The sequence below is a fragment of the Rhinolophus hipposideros genome (assembly GCF_964194185.1).
Source record: "Rhinolophus hipposideros genome assembly, chromosome: 19".
NCBI lineage: Eukaryota > Metazoa > Chordata > Mammalia > Chiroptera > Rhinolophidae > Rhinolophus > Rhinolophus hipposideros.
This window is the reverse complement of record NC_138065.1, coordinates 14,985,445-15,009,492: the sequence shown is the minus strand read 5'-3', so window position 1 is coordinate 15,009,492 and position 24,048 is coordinate 14,985,445. Positions and strand designations below refer to the sequence as shown.

Below are 24,048 nucleotides of genomic sequence, written 5' to 3'. Positions count from 1 at the left end.
GATACTAGCACCTGAATTACAAGAATAAGGGCAAACTTCTCAATGTCATTTCATTTGTTCCCTTCCTATGTGCTTATTTTCATAATGCAATCATGTCAGCAGGAACTAAAATAAAGTCTCCTTAATTACCTGACTCTTTTATGGCTTCTTACATGTAATAAATTTAACTTTATGCCCAGTGACTACAAAACAATTGACCATAACTTTTGAAAGGATGATTTCAGTCACCTATTATACACAAGTACTTGGTATACACACAATAACCATAAACATTAAAACATTTCCATGTGACAAATATCATTGAAATCCAACATATATCTGCTGAAATCCAAGCAAAGGAGTTATTCAACAATCTCAAACATTTCAGTGAGTCATGTCTTCTCCATTTCAAAACAGAAAAAGGGCCCTCAACAGAAGATTCTCTACTTCCAAAAATTCAGAGCCTTTCGGATATAGAGAAGACTGGAGGGAAAGAATACTGGTCCTCAGACATGAGGGCCCAATGAACTATCTAAAAGATGGAGTAATTCTACCCTATTAGGTAACCAGAAGGAAAAGTTAACTTCTGGATGAAAGATTCCCTTTATTCAATCTCATTGAGACAGTTGGTACTGCTACTTATTTTTTGGCTAAGGCATCTATGTGAAATTCAACTACATAATTCAGATACGTAGACCACTTACGTCTCATTCCTACTTCAACAAGATAAGAAACAATAAGTATTTGATTAAATGTTCTCCAATAAATATATAAAAAATAAAATGTAATTACCTTTCCAAAGTCACGAACATCAAACAGATCAAACGCCTCAAAGAGTTCACTCTTTCTCATTCCAAAAGTCTCGCAACAGGCGGTGAGGAATGTCCTTATGTTCTTCAAACAGAGAAACTGAGGAATGGGAAACAACTGTTAGTATGTAGTGAATCATTCTGAATACCATCCATCCTCTGTCCCACCCAGAATGCTATAAAAATGGCAAGGAAGAACCCCTCGGCTTTTTTCAGTAATTCCTTCAGCATTATTTATCGAGTACCCAGTCTCTCTCCCGCAGAGGGGACACAGCTGTGAACAAGGCAGACAAAATTTATATCCTCATAAAACTCATATTCTAATGAGAGAAGCCAGACAAGAACCAACCTAGCAACAAGAACAAAAAACGTAAATGTTTTCATTTGCATATAGTAATAAGCACAATAGAGAAAAAGCCAGGAGGAGGGTTCAGGAGAGCTGGTGGGGGAGGGAAGCTTAAATGTGATGGCTACTGAAGATGTCAGTGAGAAGAAAATGAAGAAACAGGGATTTGAAGGTGGTGATGGCACAAGCCATGGCAGAATTACAGGCCAGAGTACTCCAGCCTAAAGTACCATGTTTCCCCCAAAATAAGACCAGGTCTTATATTAATTTTTGCTCCAAAAGACGCCATAGGGCTTATGGTCAGAGGATGTCATCCTGAAAAATCATGCTAGGGCTTATTTTCCGGTTAGGTCTTATTTTTCAGGGAAACACAGTAGGACCCCACACCAGAGCCCTGAGGCAGAGTGTCTGCGGAAGGAGTCAATGTGGCTAGAGCAGAGGGAGTGACAAGGAGGAAGGCAGGAGGTGAGCTAGAAAGGTAATGGGATCAGAGGATGATGGCGTTCGTTGGACAGGTTTTCACTCTGACAGAGACAGGAAGTCACTGCAGGCCTTGGGGCAGAGGAGGGAGATGATAAGATGCTTTAAAAGGGGGCTTTAGGATGTTGTTTTCAATGTAGACTGAAAGGGGTTGGAGAAAGGATGGAGACAGGCAAACAGAAAGGAGGCTATTGCAATAATCCAAGTAAAAGACAACTGTGGAAAGACCAGGTGTCACACTTTGTCTAGGTTAAATTTGAGATGCCTATTAGTCATCCAATGTGATATGAGGCACAGGTAACTGGATATACAAGTCTGGAGTCCAGGGTACAGGTGTATACTCTAGACATAAATTTGGCAGTCTTCAGAGTATACAGAACGCTTTGAACCATAATGTTGTCTAAGATGACTTTGGGAGAAGACTGAGGAGAGGACCTGGGGCCAGGTAACCGTAGGGGAACCAGGAAAAGAGGATGTGCCCACAAAGAGGCCAAGAAGAGTGACCAGTGAGGAAGAACAGTAGGAAAATGGGTTTTCCCTGAAGCCAAGTAAAGAAAGTGTTTCTAGGAGGAAGGAGTGATGAACTTTGTCAGCAGCTGTTCGTGGTCAAATAAGATCTTAACCAAACGCTGTCCATGGGCTCTGAAGGTCATGAGAACAACCAGACAAAAGCGGGTTCCGTGTGGGCAACTGGTGTGAAACGCTGCGTGGAGCAGGTTCAAGAGACAATGGAAAGAGAGGGAATGATGACAGAATATAGACTCCTGAGGAGTTTTGCTACAAAGGAGAACAGAGGATTGAGGAGGTAGTCAGAAAGACAGACAGGTCAAGGAAGGGCTTTTTAAAAGCAATGGAGGCTGTTAGAGCGTGTTTCTACTCTGCTAGGAGTACGTTGGTAGAGAGGGGAAAGTTAGTCGTGTAAGAGAGAGGGACAGTCACCCACATAAAGTCCTTGAGTTGGTAAAAGGAGGGGGACCTTGTGGTCAAGTGGAGAAGTTGACCTTACTGCTCAGCTCACCAACATTAGCAGGAGGGCCAAAAAGGAAAGCAGATGCTATGGTCAACCCTTAACACCAACAGAATTTACTTTCATTATGTAAAGGCTCAGCTCCACCCAAGCAAAGTACACACATATCCTGAAATCAAATTAATTCAGTTTGGAAAGATGAGCTGCAATGGCACACATAAAAATAAAATTATTCAGCTCTGGTACGTGAGAGACCTACCTATTAGCTAATTATTGCATCTTTGTTTTCTTTTTTTTAAAGCACTAAGTCGATGTTTTGTTTTGTTTTTCATCTCAGTTCGTTTTTTAACTCACAGACGGTACATTTTACTTCCTCTACATTTGAAACATTCAGATTTTTCATGGGCTTAACACAGACGCAGTTTTACCCTTTACAGGAATCCTTCGCAGATGTTTAAATATTTCAGGAGAGGTTAAAACCACAGGGGAAGCATCACAACCCCTTTGTAGCACAAAGACAGCAGCCAATGGGCGTGTGCAGTTACTGTTTGCACTTTAAAAAATTCATAAAGGACCTTTATGACATAGAATCACTCTGCATGTAGCTCTTCCACACAGAATTGCTTATTTACAGATTAAAAGCCTTGCATTCTGCCAAGATAGACAACAATTACTCTCTTGGGGATTGTGCAACTGCTCTCTTGCAATATGTTTTACATAATTAAGTGTTCAACTCATAGCTCACCAAGGAACAAAAGCATAATTGCACATGCCACCCTCTAAAAATTTCTCACCAAACTCAAATTTTCCCCTGGTGGAGGAAAAACTACAGTAAACTTCCACTCAAGTGCTTTGATCTTTAATTCAGAAAAGCAAGTATTACTGAAAGTAAAATATATATATATATAGATCTGGAATGTAGTCATTATTGCATACATACAAGAGAAATTTTAAAAGCAGCTCTTCACCTTCTTTCTGGAACCAGTCTTAACCTTACTTATCCCTTAACCAGTTCAATTCTATTCAATTCTACAAATATTTACTGGATTTGAAAAAGGTCTCTAGTATGCTCTCGCTTTTCCAGGCAATCATCAAATTTGGTCACCCCTTTTATTTACGTATTTTTTTCAGTCAACAGTTTTTGAATGCCTACAATACTCCAGACACTGGAAATGCTAAAAATGAATAAGAAAAGGTTCTTCCGCAAGCTTCTCTCTGAATCTTAGCTGGAGATTGTCACAGTTATCCAAAAGTTGGCTGATAACACTCAGATCATGCTTCATGCGACGCTCATGGGTGTCTGGCTCTTTCCAAGAACAGGAACAGGGTCAGAGTTCAGGGTCAGAGGAAATGGGCAGTTGTGGATGCCCTGGACAGAGCTGTGCCTGCCAGTCTGCCCACCCACCCCAAGACTTCTGCTTTATTGTCATCATGTTGAATTTTTTATTCCAGTTTATTGTATTTTTTAAATATTCAAACCAAAAGAAAAGTTGAAAGAATACAATAAACACTCCATCTACTCAACTCTAACATACTGCCCTAAGTGCTTCTGTGTGCCAGCTCTTCATTTATTCATAAAATTTGTTTTGCAGACATCATGGCACTTCACTTCTAAATAACTCAACGTGCATCTCCCAGGAATAAAGATGTTTTCCTACATACCCCATCTAAGAAAATTAATTCCACATTATCTAATATCCATTCCGTATTCAAATTTCAATTGCCCACCCAATGTCTTTTTACACTATTTGCCCCCAATCTAGGATCCAATTAAGTTTTATGCATTGCAGCTGGTTGCTATATCTTTGCAGCACCTTTTAATCTAAAAATTCTGCTGCCTTTTTTTTTTTAATGACATTGACTTTTTGAAGACTCCAGACTAGTTATCATATAGAAATGTTCCACATTTTGCATTTGTCTCATTATTTCCTCATGGTGTCATTAAATCTGTTCCTCCATCACTGGCATTTCCTGTGAACCAAAAAGCTAAGTATAGATATTTATACAAGTTAAACAGTTTTGGTAACAATACTTCATACTGTGAACTTCGTATTTCATCACATCCCAAGACACAAAATGTTAGGTTATCCTATTATTACTGACGCTAAGCTTGATCACTTGCTTAAGATGGTTACTGCCACGTCTCTCTATTTTAGGGGTACATACCGTTTATATCAGTAAAAAAACTTGGGGTAATAATTTGGTACCATGTGGCTGTCCCAGTTACCAACAATTTTTCACAATGGACTTAGCATCCACTGATAATTCTTGCTTCGATTATTCCATTTGGGACTGCAAATAGTGGTGTTTATCTCATTCTATCATTCCTTCCATAGTTATTAGATGGCATTCTTACCTAAAGAAACGCTTCCCCTGCCCTTCCTCCTCACTGCAATTTTTGTGTTTGTTTGTTTTTGCTTATGTAATAATTAATTGCCATCATTACTCCTTTTGATGTTCATATTGTCCCAAATTTGACCACCGAGGTCCCTTTGAACTGGTTTCTGTGTCCTTTTGACATGACTCCATTTTCTTAAATCAAGTTGTCCCAGGCTCACACTTCCTCTGCTCTAGTTCTGGAATCAGCCATTTCTCTAAGCAAGTCTATTTCTATTTGTATGGCAAATGTATTTAGAAACCAAAGTTTGAGCTGCTGCTCCAAGATAACATGAGCCAATTATATCAAATGAACCAGTACCTCCACACTTTGCTTAAGCAATTAATCCCCTGCAACAGAAAGAGTTAATGTAAATAAGATGGGCCTAACTGGTCTCTTATGTACCTCTCAGATAATTCTATAATTTTCTCTGTGGTAGGCCTAATAAGCCAACTCTTATCTTATTCTGATAAGAACAAGTAACATGAGTTCATTGAAGACAACGGATGAACACATGAGTTGGTTTTATGCCTAGAGATGTGATTGTTGTTTTGACACAATACTATTTCAGTGTAAGTTTTTCTCTCCAGTTTGTAACTTCTTTGAGATTAGAAGCCATCTGATAGTCCTTTTTATCATCTGCAGCAGCTTAAAACATTCTGCCTTCGGAGATGGTTTATGACACCCAAGGACAGACTCGTACATCTCATTAGTTTATAACCTTACCTTATGTTGGACCAAAAATTAGACCACTTTGCTAAATCATCTCTTTTACTTACATGAGATAACTTTAGGATTTTTTAGAATTTAGAATTAAAATTTTAGGAATCAAAATTACATTACTTGAGAATTTTCAAAATATTAACTGTATCTACACATGATACCATGTTTCCCCGAAAATAAGACCTAGCCAGACCATCAGCTCTCATGCATCTTTTGGAGCAAGAATTAATATAAGACCCAATCTTATTTTACTATTAGACCGGGTCTAATATAATATAAGACTGAGTCTTGTATTAATTTTTGCTCCAAAGGACACATTAGAGCTGATTGTCTGGCTAGGTCTTATTTTCAGGGAAACAGGATATTTGACCCCCTTTACCTTCCTCTACCACCACCTCTCCCCACTTACCCTCCAGTAACCACTAAATTGTTGTCTGTGTCTATGAGGTTTTGTTTGTTTGTCTTGTTCATTTGTTGCTTTCAGTTTTATATCCCACAGGAGTGAAATCATATGGTTCTCAACTTATTTCACTTAGCATAATAATCTCTCAAGATCCATTCATGTTGTCACAAATGGCAGTATTTCATCTTTTCTTATGGCCAAGTAATATTCCATTGTGTATATATACCACATCTGCTTTATCCAATCATCTATATCAAAGGACACTTTGGTTGTTTCCATGTCTTGGCCACCATGAATAATGCTGCAATGAACGTAGGGGTACATGTATCTTTACAGATAAATGTTTTCAGATTTTTGGGGTAGATACCCAGAAGAGGGATTGCTGGGTTATATGGTAACTCTATTCTTAATTTTTTTGAGGAGCCTCCATTCTGTTTTCCATAGTGACTGCACCAATTTACATTTCCACCAGCAGTGTCTGAAGCTTCCGTTTTCTCCACAGCCTCTCCAACACTTGTTATTCCTTGTTTTGTTGAGAATACCCATTCTAACATGTGTGAGGTGATATCTCATTGTGGTTTTGATTTGCATTTCCCTAATACCGTGTTTCCCCAAAAATAAGACCCAGTCGGTCCATCAGCTCTAATGCATCTTTTGGAGCAAAAATTAATATAAGATCTGATATGATATTATTATATTATATGATATAATTATATAATTATATAATACATTAATTATATTATATAAGCCTTGGTCTTATATAAGACCCAGTCTTATATTATATATCATATTACATATCATATTAAATATCATATATCATATCATATTACATATCATATTACATATCATATAACATATCATATCATATCATATCATATTATATTATATTATATTATATTATATTATATTATATTATATTATATTATATTATATTATACTGGTCTTATATAAGACTCGGTCTTATATTAAAGTAAGACCGGGTCTTGTATTAATTTTTGCTCCAAAAGACATATTAGAGCTGATGATCTGGCTCAGTCTTATTTTTCAGAGAAACATGGTAGCTAGTGAAGTTGAGCATCTTTTCATATATCTGTTGGCTGTTTGTATGTTTTCTTGGGAGAAGTGTCTGTTCATGTCCTCTGCCCGTTTTTTAATTGGATTATTTGTTTTTCTGTTGTTGAGTTATATGAATTCTTTATATATTTTGGATATTAGGCCCTTATCAGAGGTGTTGTTTGCAACATCTTCTCCCATTTGGTTGGTTGCTTCTTTATTTTGTCGATGGTTTCTTTTGCTGTGCAGAAGCTTTGTAGTTTGATTAATCCCATTCATTTCTGTTTTTAGCTTTCTTCCATGCAGTTTATTGTTTCAGGTCTTACATTTAGGTTTTTGATCCATTTTAAGTTAATTTTGGCATATGGTGACAGATAGCAGTCTAGTAGTTTCATTCTTTTGCACATGGCATTCCAATTTTCCTAGCACCATTTATTGAAGAGGCTTTCTTTTCTCTACGTGGTATTGGCAGAAAAACAGACACACAGACCAATGAAATAGAATTGAGAACCCAGAAATAAACCCACATATACTACATGGGCAGAAAATTTTCAATGATTTCTCATATAGCCTCACAACCAAGGTTGACTTGCTGATCTACTACAATTCTGCCAAGGACCACGGACAGCCAGACTGTCTGATGAAGGACGTTCTCAGAGTCTCATTTCTTAATGGGTCACTCATTATTCTATTTGAAGGAGAGACTCTGAATTTGCGAGTCTGGCATAATTCAAATTGTGAGTGGCGTTTTTAGGCTGACTGACAGTTTTTGAAAGGTACAGAAGAGACCACAATGAAGGTCATTTATAAATATTAAGGTACAAGAAGAGTTTTCCTGACATTCAAATAAGCAAAACACTTAGCTCTGGCCTAAGCAATCTACCTCCCACTCTTCCTTCCCTCACCTCCAAAGCACATCATTTTTTTATTTCTCAATGCCTTATCAGTAGGCTTCTTCTACACATTGAATAATTTTGAACAATCTGAATAACTGAAGAACTTTGGAACAAAGTTCATTATTCTCAGGCAGATCAGTCTTTGTTTTGTTTTGTTTTTTTGTACTGAACTGCATTCCATTTTCCACCCACATTTTTAACCTCTTGAATTGTTATTATTCAATCTTGTTATTATTCAATCCGCACCTACACTCCTCCCAATTTAGCATCATCCATCCATGATTTTATACAAGTTGTACTCATCATTTGCAATTTTATTGCTTGAAAGACAGACTTCTTTATTATTTATGCCCCAGGTTTTAGCTCTGCCCACGATTTCACAATTTATTTTATTAAAATAAAGTCACAGTTTTTCCTAAGTTAAATAGGAGTACATAGAATTTGTATTAAAATCACAATATTAACAAGAACTGAATTATAGGTCAGGATTTTTTCTGACTGATGTCATATATATATGTGTATATATATATATATATATATATATATATATATATGTATATATATAATTTGTATGTTTATACATATACATGCATATACACGAGTTTTTCTTAATAAATATCAATACTTCTATATAATATTTTTTGTGGAAATACTAACCAAGTAGAATACTTAGCCAAGTAGAAATACATCCTAATTAAGTATAGGAAATACTTCTTGGTCTTTTATTTTTCCCATCTTTTTCTTAACCTTCCAATAAACTCTGCCATCTCAGGCGATTTGTACTCTGTTTAGAAAACGTGTTAATCAAACAATCACCAATACCTCTGACCACATTATCACCATATCTGTCGTGAGCTCAGTATCAAATTAACAGTCTTTTATTTCCAGAGGCAATAGAAAAATCTAAAAAGAAAAATAAATAAATAGGTGTGTTAACCTAAATTCTGTTAATTCACACAGCCAGATACCTTTCGTCTCCCTTCTTTGAGGCAAACTTCCCAGTGAACTTAATCTGAACGAATTAAATATTTTGCTCTTTTTTATCCCCAACTCTAATACCTTAACTTCTACAGTCTCCAAATCTGCCCATTAACCCAACTCTAACCCAACTTAGCCATTTTTCCACTAAAAATTGAAGACATTTTCAGATCATACATATTCTTAAACTGACTGTACTAGATCATTCTAGAACTATCTTCTCCCTTCCTCAGCAATGGTTATCTGTTGCCCTCCTAGTCTTGTAAAGCAGATGTGGAGTAGGTTTTTGTGGGGTTTTTAATTTTATTTTTTATCCTACACCAATTAAAATGCCATTATGTTGTTTTTAAACAGTAATTTGCAAGTGTATTTCCCTCTGCCTAGAATGGCATTTCTGTAGAAAGACCACTGGCCTGATTTACCTTGGACAGTCTTTGTTTAAGCCCTTTAATTTTTTGGTAAGCCCTGCAATTATACAGTAGCCCCTCTTATCCAAGAGCCCCAATGGATGCCTGAAACCACGGATAGTACTAAACCCTGTATATATTGTTTTTTCCTATATATACTTACCTATCATAAAGTTTAATTTATAAAGTAGGCACATAAGAAATTAACAATAACTAACAATAAAATAAAACAATTGTAATAATATACTATAATACAAGTTATGAGAATATGTTCTCTCTCTCAAAATATTTTATGGTACCTTCTTCTTATGGTGATGACAATGTGAGATGCTAAAATGCCTCATTAGGTTGAGAACTTTCACCTTTTCACTTAAAGGAAGCATTTGATGACTCCTTAGTCATATTCAAAGTGCGAGCATCACCACTCTTGCACTTTGGGGCCATTATTAAATAATATAAGGGTTACTTGAACATAAGCATTGAGATACCAGGACAGTCGATCTGATAACCAAGACAGCTATTAAGTGACTAACACGCAGGGGTGGACACAATGTAGATACTCTGACAAAGGGATGATTCACATCTTAGGCGGGAAGGAACAGGACAGCATGAAATTTCATCACGCTACTCAGAATAGTGTGCAACTTCTTATTTACAATAGCCAAGATATGGAAGCAACCTAAGAATCCATCAATAGACAAATAGATAAAGAAGATGTGATACATATATACAATGGAATATTACTCAGCCACAAAAAGGAACAACATAGAGAGTCGTTCTTTGCAACAACATAGAGTATTGTGCAATACTAAGTGAAATAAATCAGACAGAGAAGGATAAATACCACGATTTCACTTATATGTGGAATCTAAAAAACAAAGTAAACAAACAAAAAAGAAACAAGCTCATTGATACAAAGAACAAACCGATGGTTACCAGATGGGAGAGGGTTTGGAGGATGAGTGAAAAAGATAAAAAGACTAAAAAGTACAAATTGCCAGTTATAAAAATAGTCACAGAGCTATAAAGTACAGCATAGGGAATATAGTCAATAATATTGTAATACCTATGTATGGTGTCAAGTGGGCACTAGACTTATCAGGGTGATCACTTTGTAAGTTATAAAAATATCTAATCACTACATTGTACACCTGAAATTAATATTGTATGTCAGCTGTAATTGAAAAAAAAAAACATTTTTTTAAGAGGAGAAACAAATAAACATGAATTGTTTATTTCTGGAATTTTTCTTTTAATATTTTCAGGCCGCAATTGACTTTAGACAACTGAAACCATAGAAAGCAAAACCAGGGACAGGGGGTGACTACTGTAGGGTCCCTTTCATTAAAAATACAACAACAAAAAAGTTCAGTTTGGACAATAAATTACATAGTTATTCATCCTTTCTTCTTCCTCTCCCTAGAATATTTCTCATCCTTCACAACACCAGATCAAATTAAACTTCTGTGTTAAGCCTCCTTTGACAACTCCAGGTAGAGCTGGTCATTCTCTCCTCTCAGATGCTATATCACTTTAATAATATATCAATATAAAGTATACCAAAGTTTATTGTAACAGAATAAAATTTTTTCTTCATTGTTATATGTCCTGAACATAGCCAAACACAGAACATGTCACACACACACACACAATACATACTGGATACACAGGGGAATAAAAACTAGTTGGAACAATGACCTAGGTGCAAATCCTGGCTCTGCCATCAAGAATTCTGCGGTGTAAGGAAATAATTTAGTGTAGTGGATAAGAATAGGTTCAAGAGTTAGACAGGCCTGGACTCAAATCACCCATCCAATGGCTAAGTGAACTTAGGAAGTTTACTTGACTTATAAGACCCAAACTATCAAATGTAGATAATTCTATCTCCCTCCAGAGAATAGTTCTTAATCTAGTGAAATTATGGACCTCAAATGTAATTTTAGCGAGCAGTAATTGTTCACTAAATACTGCTTAATGTTATTTATTATAAAGTAATGACCAATGATTTATATGACTAATACATCATAATGGTGGAATACCATTGTTAGTGGAACTGTCATTATTAGGGAATCATTTAACCCATGTGAGTCTTGGTTTCTCCATTTATAAAATTGGGATAATCATATCCCTAAGAGACCTGTTGTATTACTGTGTTTCCCCAAAATTAAGACCTAGCTGGATAATCGGCTCTAATGCATCTTTTGGAGCAAAAATTAATATAAAACCCAGTCTTATTTTACTATAATGTAAGACTGGGTCTAAGATAATATAAGACTGGGTCTTGTATTAATTTTTGCTCCAAAAGACGCATTAGAGCCGATTGTCCGGCTAGATATTAATTTCGGGGAAACACGGTAAGTAAGACAATCTCTGAGAAAAGTAAGTTTCATTAACTCATTTCATCCATGAAGCACTGAGTGCCCAGTAAGCACAAGGCACTGTGTTAAGCAGTACCAAAGATATCAGAGAAAACAGACAAGCCCCTCTCCCAATTTCAGAGTCTAATGATTAGAATATAACCTTAAGTACTTGTAGAAATGCAAGCATCATTATATTCTCTTCACCATTCTCTTGTAAACTTCCTGTATCTCACATTTCTGGGTCTCCTTTTTTTCTTCAACTTCAGTTTACTATCTGAATTTCAGCTACATGGAAAATATTACTTACATAAGAAAAAAAGACAATAAGCGAGTTATGAAGTCAATAGGGGACAGACTACTATATATTTATATTTAAGACTGCAATAAATGTACTAAATTAATATACACTCATTAAAAATTATAAGCATTCTATGAAATTATTTTGTGAGTAGACATTTTTCCCTGAATTTCAGCAAATAAAGTTATTAGGCTTTTTTATGTCATATTCCATGCTCTCTCTCAAGTCTGAAGAAGACACAGATAAACTTTTCTTGGCCTAGATTTTCCCCCATTCCTATATCCATTTTACTCCTTTTACCAGCTTTACTGAGATATACGGACATACAACACTGTGTAAGTTGAAGATATATAATGTGTTGATTTGATACACTTATAATTGCAAAATGATTAGCATAGCTAACACCTCCATCACATCACATAATTACTATTTTTTTTGTCCAATACCCATTTTAAATGTCAGCATTAGTATTTCAATGTTAGCTTTACTTGTTTCTTTTCCATGTACCCACCTACAGGGGCTTTAAGACGAGGCTAAGTGCTATCTGGCCTGTAGTCTATGGCTAATATAAAGAATCTTCCAGATGATTCTGGATGGAGTCAACTAGAATAGTGCAGCCAAAACTAGGAAGTGAAAAAATAAAAAATGTATTTATAGTAAAAAACTTGGTCAATTTGCTAAAGCTCAAGGGTCACACTATGAAGAAAATACTCAATGAGTCAGATGTCCATATTGTCAGTTATTCTGTCACTGAACATTTTAATTTGTAACACTATATTTTTATTTTGTGATTTATTTTGTGAGCAGGATTCTATAATATTTTAAATGATTTTCCATTAACACTTTGCTATACTCAATTTTAAATATTTGCTTCTTTTTGAAGTTTGATTTTCTACGTCTAGAGAAATACTTTTCCCAGGAGTACTTATGTCCAGCTTTATAACAGAAATCACAGGGTAAAAGAGTTTTTGATTTTTAAAAAATTATCTACTTCCACTTACACCAATGGACAGATCCTCCAGACAGAAAATAAACACGGAAACAATGGCCTTAACTGGCACATTAGACCAGTTGGATTTAATCGATATTTTTAGAGCATTTCACACCAAAGCAGAATATAGTCTTCTCAAGCACACATGGAATATTTTCCAAGATAGACCATATGCCAAGCCACAAAAAGTCTCAATAAATTTAAGAAGATTCAAATCATATCAAGCATCTTCTCTGAACACAGTGCTATGAAACTAGAAATCAATTACAAGAAAACTGGAAAACACACAACTACATGTAGGCTGAATACATGTTACTAAATAGCAAGTGGGTCAACAATGAGATCAAGGAAGAAACCAAAACACACCTCAAGACAAATGAAAATGAAAACACAAAGACCCAAAATCTGTGGGATGCAGTTAAAGCAATATTAAGAGGGAAATTCATAGCAATGCAGGCCTATCTAAAGAAACAAGAAAAATCTCAAATCAACAGTCTACCTTTACACCTAAAGGAACTGGAAAACCAACAGCAAAATAAGCCCAAAGGGAGTACAAGGAAGGAAATAATAAAAATCAGAGTGCAAATAAATGAAATAGAGACCCAAAAAACAATACAAAAGATCAATGAAACCAAAAACTGATTTTTTGAAAAGATAAACAAAATCAACAAATCTTTAGCTAGACTCATCAAGAAAAAGAAAGGACCCAAATTAATTAAATGAGAAATGAAAGAGAAGTACCAACAGACACCACAGAAATACAAAAAATTTTAAGAAAATATTACAAGCAACTATATACCAACAAATTAGACAATCTGAAAGAAATGGATAAATTTCTAGAAACATAAAATCTTCCAAGACTGAATCAAGAAGAGACAGAAAATCTAAACAGACCAATTACTACCAATGAAATCAAATCAGTAATCAACAAGCTCCCAACAAACAAAAGCCCTGGACCAGATGGCTTCACAAGTGAATTGTACCAAACATTAAAAAGAAAATTAACACCTATTCTCCTCAAACTATTATAAAAAATCCAGAAGGAGGGAAGGCTCCCAAGCTCATTTTACAAGGCTACCATTACTGTGATCCCAAAACCAAAGATATCACAAAAAAATAAAAATAAAACTATAGGCCAATACCCCTAATGAACATAGATGCAAAAATCCTCAACAAAATACTAGCAAACAGAATTTAGCAATACATTAAAAAGATCATACACCATGATCAAGTGGGATTCATTCCTGGTAGACAAGGTTGGTTCAATACCCGGAAATCAATTAACATGATACACCACATTTAACATAATGAAAAATAAGAATCATATGGTCATATCAACAGATTCAGAAAAAGCATTTGGCAAAATCCAACATCCAATTAGGATAAAAACTCTTAGCAAAGTGGGAATAGAGGGATCTTATCTCAATATAATTAAGACCATATAAGATAAACCCACAGCTAACATCATACCCAATGGGGAAAAAGCTAAAAGCCTTCCCCTTAAAATCAGGAACAAGACAAGATGCCCACTTTCACCACTTTTATTCAACATAGTACTGGAAGTTCTAGCCACAGCAATCAGGCAAGAAAAAGAAGTAAAAGTCCTCCAAATTGGAAAGGAGGAAGTAAAATTGCAGTAATGATATGCAGATGACATGATACTATATACAGAGAACCTCAAAGATTCCTCAAAAAAACTATTAGAACTGCTAAATGAATTTAATAAAGTAACAGGATACAAAATTAATATTCAGAAATCAGTTGCATTTGTATACACCAATAACAAACTACCAGAAGGAGAAATTAAGAAAATAATCCCATTTATAATTACCTCAAAAACAATAAAATACTTAGGAATAAACTTAATCAAGAAAGTAAAAGACTTGTACTCAGAAAATTGTAAGACAATGAAGAGAGAAATTAAAGAAGACACAAATAAATGGAAACATATACCATGCTTATGAATAGGAAGACTTAATATAGTTAAAATGTCCATAGTACCTAAAGCAATACATAAATTCAACACAATCCCTATCAAATTACCACTGACATTTTTCACAAAACTAGAACAAATAATCCTACAATTTATATGGAAACATAAAAGACCCCAAATAGCCATGGCAATCTTAAGAAATAAGAACAAAGTGGGAGGTATCATGCTATCTGACATCAAATCATAATACAAGGCTACAGTAATCAAAACAGCACGGTACTAGTATAAAAATAGACATATAGCTCAATGACAGAGAACACAGAACACAGAAATAAATCTATGCCTACATGATCATTTAATCTATGACAATGGAAGCAAGAATTTACACAGGGGTAAAGACAGTCTATTAGTAAATGGAGCTGGGAAAACTGGACAAATACATGCAAAAAAATGAAACTGGATCACCTTCTTATGCCATATACAAGAATAAATTCAAAATGGATTAAAGACTTAAATGTAAAACCCAAAACCATAAAACTCCTAGAAGAAAATATACGAAGTAAATTCAGAGACATTACTCATAGTAATATTTTTACTGACATATCTCCTCAGGCAAGGAAAGCAAAAGAAAAAAATAAACATGTAGGACTACATCAAACTAAAAAGTTTTTTCACAGCAAAGGAGACCATGAATAAAACAAAAAAGCATCCTACCAAGTGGGAAAAGATATTTGTTAATGATACATCTGATAAGGGGTTAATATCCAAAATTTATTTTTAAAGAACTCATACAACTCAATACCAAAAAAAAAAAAAAATCCTATTAAAAAATGGGAAGAGGACATTGAGACATTTCTCTAAAGAGGACATATAGATGTCCTCTTTAGATGGCTAACAGACAAATGAAAAAATGCTCAACATCACTAACCATTAGAGAAATGCAATTAAAAACCACAATGAGATACCATCTCTGTCCAGTGATAACGGCACTCATCAATAAATCAACAAATAACAACGGTTGGTGAGGATGTGGAGAAAAGGGAACCCAAGTGCAGTGTTGGTGGGATTGCAGATTGGTGCAGCCACTATGTAAAACAGTATGGAAGTACCTCAAAAAATTGAAAATGGAACTACCTTATGACCGAACATTTCCACTCCTGGGTATCCATCCAAAGAAATCCAAAACACTAATTCGAAAAAATATGAGGTTTGACAATTAAGTTCGCAAACTCATCCTAGAAGAAGTGCTACATACCTCGTTGTTGAATATCACTACAGTCACCTTTGAAGTCCTCCCCTTGGGAAGCTATGCACCGATGCCAGCGCCTAGTCTACCCTTCAAAGCAATTTCGGAACTCTTTTTCTGGAATGGCTATCAGAGCTGTCATTGTATTACCCTTGATGTCCTGAGTGTCATCAAAATGTCTTTCTTTCAGTATTTCCTTTATCTTTGGATAAAGAAAGAAGTCATTGGGGGCCAGATCAGGTGAGTAGGGGGATGTTCCAATACAGTTATTTGTTTACTGACTAAAAACTCCCTCACAGACAGTGCCATGTGAGCTGGTGCATTGTCATGATGTAAGAGCCATGAATTGTTGGCGAAAAGTTCAGGTCATTTTCATCTAACTTTTTCACGCAACCTTTTCAGCACTTCCAAATAGTAAACTTGGTTAACTATTTGTCCAGTTGCTACAAATTCATAATAAATGATCCCTCTGGTATCAAAAAAGGTTAGCAACATCATTTTGACTCTTGATTTGGACTGACAGAACTTTTTTGGTTGTGGAGAAATGGCTGACTTCCACTGTACACTTTGAAGCTTTGTTTCAGGGTCATATTGGTACATCAAAGTTTCGTCACCAGTAATAACATGACCCAAAACATAGTCTTGCCTCTCCAAAAGATCTTGGCAAACTTCAACTCTCCTTTGCTTTTGTTCATCAGTGAGCTCCTTCAGTGCCATTTTTGTATACACCTTTCTCATGCCGAGATTTTCAGTTAAGATTTTCCTAACTGTTTCTCTATCGATGTTTACATGGTCTGCTATGCTTCTCACAGTCAGCCAACGATTTGGACGCAGAATTCAACAAATTTTTGCAATGTTTTCGTCAGTTCTGCTTGTCACTGGCTGCCCTGACCTCTCTTCATCAGTGACATGTTCTCTCCCCTTGAAAAAACCTTTAATCTATTTGTACACTGCCATTTTCTACATGACCTTATCCCCATAAACTTGGACTAAAATGTATCTGAGTTCACTTCCACTCTTGCCAAGTTTTTAACAAGAAATTTAATGTTTGTTCATTGCTCTAATTCAAGCTCAGACATTCTCGCAACAGCACACAAAACCACGCAACAATAATGAACGCAACTCAGCAAGACACCGTCACACGTCGACATGAACACAGCTATGAGACACTGATAGACCAACGTTGAGACCTTACCGAGCTGTATGTAGTGCTGCCACTGTAAGCACACAGTGGCAAGCTTGCAATACAAATCTCACTACACAATAAATTTCATTATGATTAAATTAAGTGTTTTCAAAAACAAAATGATTCCTAAATCTGGTCATGCGGCCCACAAGAAAAGGAGGGTGGAAGACAGAAAGGAAGAGCGAAGGAGACCAGGGAATCTGGTTATATTACTCTCTATATAACTAAAAATAAAGGACAATAAATGCTGTCACAGTAACTGTTAACTTTTTTAACAGCAGATGTCAAACCCTACAGTGTTTTACCTGCATACTACATAACAGTGACTGAAAAACATCTTTCATTTCAAACTTTCTGCTCACAATTTAATAAAATTATCAAATGTACCTTCTCAAACATTTTCCCCACAGAGGTGCCCCTAATGGCCGAGGGGAATGAACTCATATCTCCGGTGTCCTGATTGCCTGAAGCTGCCCAGTCTACCACATGCCCAGAATTTCTTTACCATGTGCACATTATGCCTTCTAGCCCATTATATAGTCATGTTTAATACGAAGAATGTTGTAAATTATGTACCAGTGATTCAAGTCCCTTTCTCCACCATTGCCCAAACCTCCCATCAAGCCTGCTACCAACCCAAATGCCTAGTAAGAGGGGTTGGGGGAGAAAGGCAAAATCAAGACGAAGGGACTGAGCTGTCCCAGAACTATGGAGAAGCAGGAGTGGGAACTCAGGGCAACAATGACTGTGAAAACTTAGGTCCCAAGGTTTCTGAGACTTTGTTAGAGAAGGCGCTGTGGACTCTTACCCACAGGACATCAGATGCGAGCTAAAGCCAATTTGATTTATTCAAAGGCAAAGAAAACCATACCCAACATTCAACTCTACTTATATTGTACTGCACACCACTTGTCACGGCTGTAGTTAAAATAATACAGGAATTTGAATAATAATAATTAGAACATTTATACACATCTACTATGTGCTAGGCACTATTCTAAGCATTAGTGTGTGCATACACACACCGACACACACACACTCTCACTCATTCAGTCCTCAGAAAACTCTTGTGGGAGCTATCACCATTTTACAGATGAGGAAACTGAGGCAGAAACAAGTTAAACTCTTGCCCAAAGTCATACAGCCAATAAGTGGAGGAACAGGAATTCAAACTTAGGCAACCTGGCTTCATAGTTACATTATGCTTTTGTACTAATGACACAAGAAAGAAAATTTTAGGTGCTGGGTGACTTCACTGATTTCTGTACACTTTTGAAAGATTTATAATAAAAGAGAGTAACATTATCTTTATATTATTAAATAGTAATCCCACCCTGATCATGGGTCTCTCTTGCTCAAAAATCAATCACAGGGGGAGGGCCGGTTAGCTCAGTTGGTGAGAGCCCGGTGCTCTCAACAAGTTGCTGATTCAATCCCCACCTGGGCCACTGTGAGCTGTGCCCTCCACAACTAGATTGAAACAACTACTTAGAGCTGATGGGTCCTGGAAAAACACACTTAAAATAAATAAAAGTTGAAAAAAAAAATCAATCACAGATATATTTTGCATACTTTTGCCCAACTGTTAAGTTTTATATCTAGTAAACATGAATCACGCAGAACTATAAAAACACTTCATCGTTGTGCATGTGAAGCTCATGGGAATTTACCCATGATGCAGTTCAGCAGTAACACCTGGAAACTGTGTTGCATAGAAGGATGTCTAGTGAGGTGACACCAGAAATACATTGCACACAGGGGGTGTTCAGTGAGGTGACACCAGAAATATATTGCACAGAGGGGTTTTCAGTGAGGTGTCATCAGGAATGTCATGCATCTGCCCCAATGGGGAACCATTTTCACCCTGGACCCCACATAGGAACTGACTCCTCCTATCAGAGGAGGCATCACACTTGACCGCACGGCCACACCATGTGCAAGACTCTTTCCACCAGGACAACATAGACACATAACGCTGAATTTAGGGAGCCAGAGAGCTGCAGAACCACAGAGCCATTTCTGTAACATATGTTCCTGCAATTGGCAGAACATGGCCGACATAAACCAAGTGTTAAAAAGAAATCGATTGATAACGCTCCCCACTTGCAGACTTAGACTTTACTTGAGCAAGCCCTTGGGAACTGGCCTTTGGACAAACGACAAGCATGGAGCACGCCCACCCCACACCCGCTGAAGCCCTGTCCATCTTCAGTCCCATCAGAATCACCATGGTCCTCATTCACCAAATGAACGCAGAGCAGTGAAGATCACCAATTGGAAAACTAAAATGTCAGGTTCACTCTATTTACCGTACTTTTATTGTTCAATGTCAATGAAAACAATACCTATATAAAAATGTAAACTGTTTACTCACAAATTTGGTCCCCCGCAATCTCTGTTTACCATAAAGTCCTTCAGTTCCTCAAACATAAAATCTCCTACCACAAGAAACCGAACCATATACGAGTATGGGTGTGGGTTCCATGGGGTGAAGTACATAGATGTGTACTTCTATGTGGTGCTTGTAATCTTATCTTTAAAAAGACTGGCATTCACTTATTAGGGATACATCCCTAAAAAATTATGCCTTTAGAAATGTTAGATTCTACCATGTTTCCCCGAAAATAAGACCTAGCCAGACAATCAGCTCAAACGTATCTTTTGGAGCAAAAATTAATTATAAGACTCGGTCTTATTTTACTATAATATAAGATCAGGTTAATTATGATATGATATGATATGATATGATATATGATATGATACCGGGTCTTATATTAGTTTTTGCTCCAAAAGACGCATTAGAGCTGATTGTCCGGCTAGGTCTTATTTTCGAGGAAACATGGTATTTATAACACCTTTCCAGACCTATAAGCCACTGTTTTTATTATGTATTAGAGAGGGAATCTGATGTATCTGCAATTTAGTCTGTAATTTAGGCCACATGTGGGACTAAAGAGTTTGACTCTTTTTAGAATTTGATGCTACCCATTGATCACATCCTCAAAAAGTCCTTCTCCAGAAATTGACAAGAGAAGAAATTTATTCTGTGCATGACACCGCTCAGCCCTCAGATGATATGAAGGGGGAGGAAAGCAAACTGAACCAAAGAAATCTAAAATCTGTCGTAAGGCTTAAACCAGTACACAGAGGGCCACAACACAAGAACAGGAAATGGCAATGACAACTGCCCCAAAAGTGCTAAAAGACCCAAAGCAACTGTCACTCTACTTAGAACTCCCACAAGCGGAGGCTGGGGTTGTCTTTGCTTCTCTGTTGCCTAGAGAGACACAGTGACAAATACCGGAGGCACCAAAAAAGTATATACACATTTCAATTTTCCTTTCTTAAAATGGATATACCTTTTTTTGGCACCCTCTGTATATACTGAATGAACAATAAATTCATTAATAAATGTCACCAACTACTCCGGAAAAGAGGACTGTGTCTTAAAAAAAATCAGCTTTTTTCCTGCAGAGGAAACCCTAAGAATTGGAAAATCGGGGAAAAGCAAAGAAAGGCAGACATGAACTGAAAAGCAACATGAAGGAGCAGCAGCAACACAGACGGGGAGGGGCCTATGGAAAGCTGAGAAAGCCCAAGAGGAAAGGGCAGAAGGAAGTGAGGCAGGAAGGGGCTGCCCACATAGCAACAGGGATCCCACAGTCCCCGCTAAGTCCAGAGGCTTTTAACGTCCTGGACAGCAGGTCACATTACCTGGCCTCCGGCAGCTCACCATGTGCACACATCCTGCTTGTTGCATAATAAACACCTCAGTAAGTTCAAACGGCGATGCTCTTCAGAACTGCTTATCTGAACCCTCGTGGTGGTACTTCCTGAATGAGTGTCTGGCATTCTGAGATTAGACCCTTCCCACATTTATGGTGTTAGAATCAGTCCCCGCCCCCTTAATGAGGGTGACAGTAGACATGAAGACATTTTGTGTGATTTGATTACTGCCCTTACTTGCTAAAACTGTCCCCCACTCTTTTCTTCACACTGGTCAATAAAATCCAAAGTCTCAGAAACGCTTTCCCAAGTACACCACATTTTAGAATTTTTTTTTTCATTAAAAGAAAAAACATGTGAGTAAGCAAACTCTTACCTAACTTGGAAACTACGAGGTAGAATATTTTATTCTCCAATGATTTTTACACAGAAGAGCTTTTATTCTTGTAAGTAAAGAATGTCATAATTTGAAAATATTGATAAAAAGCAGACGTTATGAAGTTTAAAAAGCAAGAAAGAAAGCAGGAAAAAAATACTCAACCTCATTTTGTAAAATATGGGTGGGTGGATGGGTGGGTGTGAGCATGTGAACACACATACGTAACACATGCTTATCTACATGTATACATGTGTGGAGGAACATACAATACATTTGACAATGGTTATCTCTGCATAGCGAGACTGCATCTTACTTCCACTTTCTTCACAAGTAGAAATTACTTTTGTAAGTAAAAGTATTCTTCCTCTACACGTATGTAAAAGCTGTTTTAACTTTGACAAAATAAATAGATGAGAAAAAAATACGAGAAAATAACATCTGTCATCAACTCCATGAAGAAATAGTGAGCTCCCACCGAGGCCGGTGGCCTCCTGAATGAAGCATGGTTTTCCCGCCCTACACACCAAGCCTGGTAGACAAGCACCTCTGCTAAGGGCACCATTACTTAATACATCAGTTTACATTAATAATATAAAGATGACTTTTCCAAAACAAATCTTTCAACCTCTAGGGTCCCTGCAGCAGGGCAACAGGAAACAGTAGATCCCTGGCTTCCTATATGTTTTATTATACTTAACTCAGATACTTCGCAGCACTTGGGAGTTCCGTTGGTATTTCATATATATCTCCTGTGTACATCTACAGAAAACATATCTCCCATAAAATACTTAAGTAAATTGTGCATGCAATAGGTTATATATTAACATGAATATACATAACTGAATGTTATATTTGGATGTGTCTTCTAATGAATGAAACACGCACCAAAGACCTTTTAAACTAGTCTAAACAGTGTAGATCAATTTAAAAACAGTTTTAAGTACGGGGAAGATTCCTCATCCTGGCAAAATGAACAAATCAACATTTCAATCTGAGAAAAGCCATCTGTCAGCAAATACCCTCTGAGAACTGAGGAGGCAGAATTGAACAAGATGCAGTGCCTTCCCTCAAGGAGCTTATTTTCCATCAGGGAAACAGACACACAAACAAGTATGAGTTCAATAGGATAGGTCAAGTAATGTGGTGGAGATAATGGAAGTACGTACATGATTCTCTGAGGGCACAAAGGATAGAACAGTTATCCTATATAGAAGGATGGGGTCAGAAAAGTTTCTTAGAGGACTTTCTTCAATACAATTATTATTTCCTACAGATGAATTACAAAGGCATCTATTTCTTTTACTATGCACTCAAAAGCATAGAGCAGGGTGTTAAGGTGTCATACAGCTAAATTAATACGAAGAGCCTAGAAGTGAGCTGACAGGTAAGCAACCATCCAGTCACGCCATTCACTTCATATCATTTCTGAACAGCTACTAAGTTCCGTGCAAGGTAGGTACTAAAGAAGACACGGTTCCCTCCACAAGGAACATACAGCCTGCTGGAGAAGAGGTACCGAAACAAATTATTACAGGGCAATTTGACAAGTGTTGTAACAGGGATGTGTTCACAGCTATGGGAGCACAGCAGATGACAGTTAACTACACGCGAGCATCAGGGAAGGTTTAACAGATAAGGAGCCATGTGTGGGCTCTGAAGGACAAAAGAGAGTTCGCTCAGTGAACTTTTTGAGGCAGAGGATGTAGCAGGGCTGAACAAAGTCCTTTGGGGAGTTCACGGCATCTCATCTTTAGGATCATTTTATAAAATAGGTATTGTTCCCATTTTCTAGGTGAGGTACATGGGGTTAGGCAGGTGAAGCAACTTATCCAAAGCCAAACTAATGACAACATGGGTTTTGAAAGCCAATCAAGTCTTACTTCCTAGCTCCTTGGCTTTTCCCAGAACAGGTAAGCAAAACACAGATGGCTTCCGCTGATCTCTCTCTTGACTGGTTGAAATATGATCTCTTTAGGAATCTCCTTAGGTCTTTCAACAGTCCTTTCTCTATATAATTTCTATGTCTTCTATGTGTTTATACATTTTCAGCATACCTATTAGGTATCAGCAGGCATCCATGACTTCTAAAATTATCTCCACTTCCACTACTTTTCAAGAAACTCAAACCTACACTAAACACATTGCAAAAACTCAACGCTTGATATTTTCAATAATTTGAAACAGTTATACAAAGGGTGCCCCAAAAATGTATACACTTTTTAAGAAGGGGAAAAAACTGTGTTAAAATTACAATACTCAATATATATTGATAATAAAGGATGAATACAAGTCTTGTGTATACATGTTTTGGGCGCCCCAGGTATATAGACAGACATCCATTTGCTACATAGTATACAAGCTATAGTACTTAGGCAAAAGCCTGAAAATTAACAGGGTGTATGAAGTAAAAACATGGTACACTGTAGCCACTAGTTTTTACAAACACTGGGTAGAAGTTACCTGTATGCAACCCACCAGCACTGCATGCAAACTTGATATTTTCCCTATATT

General features: G+C 36.7%; 1 protein-coding gene across 2 annotated transcripts in view; it reads right to left on the bottom strand.

Annotated features, from left to right (window-relative positions):
• The window catches only part of VAV3 (vav guanine nucleotide exchange factor 3), a 339,163-nt gene that overhangs the window by 256,129 nt on the left and 58,986 nt on the right, over positions 1-24,048 (bottom strand). For both annotated transcript variants that reach the window (XM_081025193.1, XM_081025192.1), the window contains exon 2: positions 772-888. In XM_081025193.1, the coding sequence (XP_080881319.1) occupies positions 772-888 (117 nt within the window). The remainder of the gene's footprint in view (positions 1-771; positions 889-24,048) is intronic.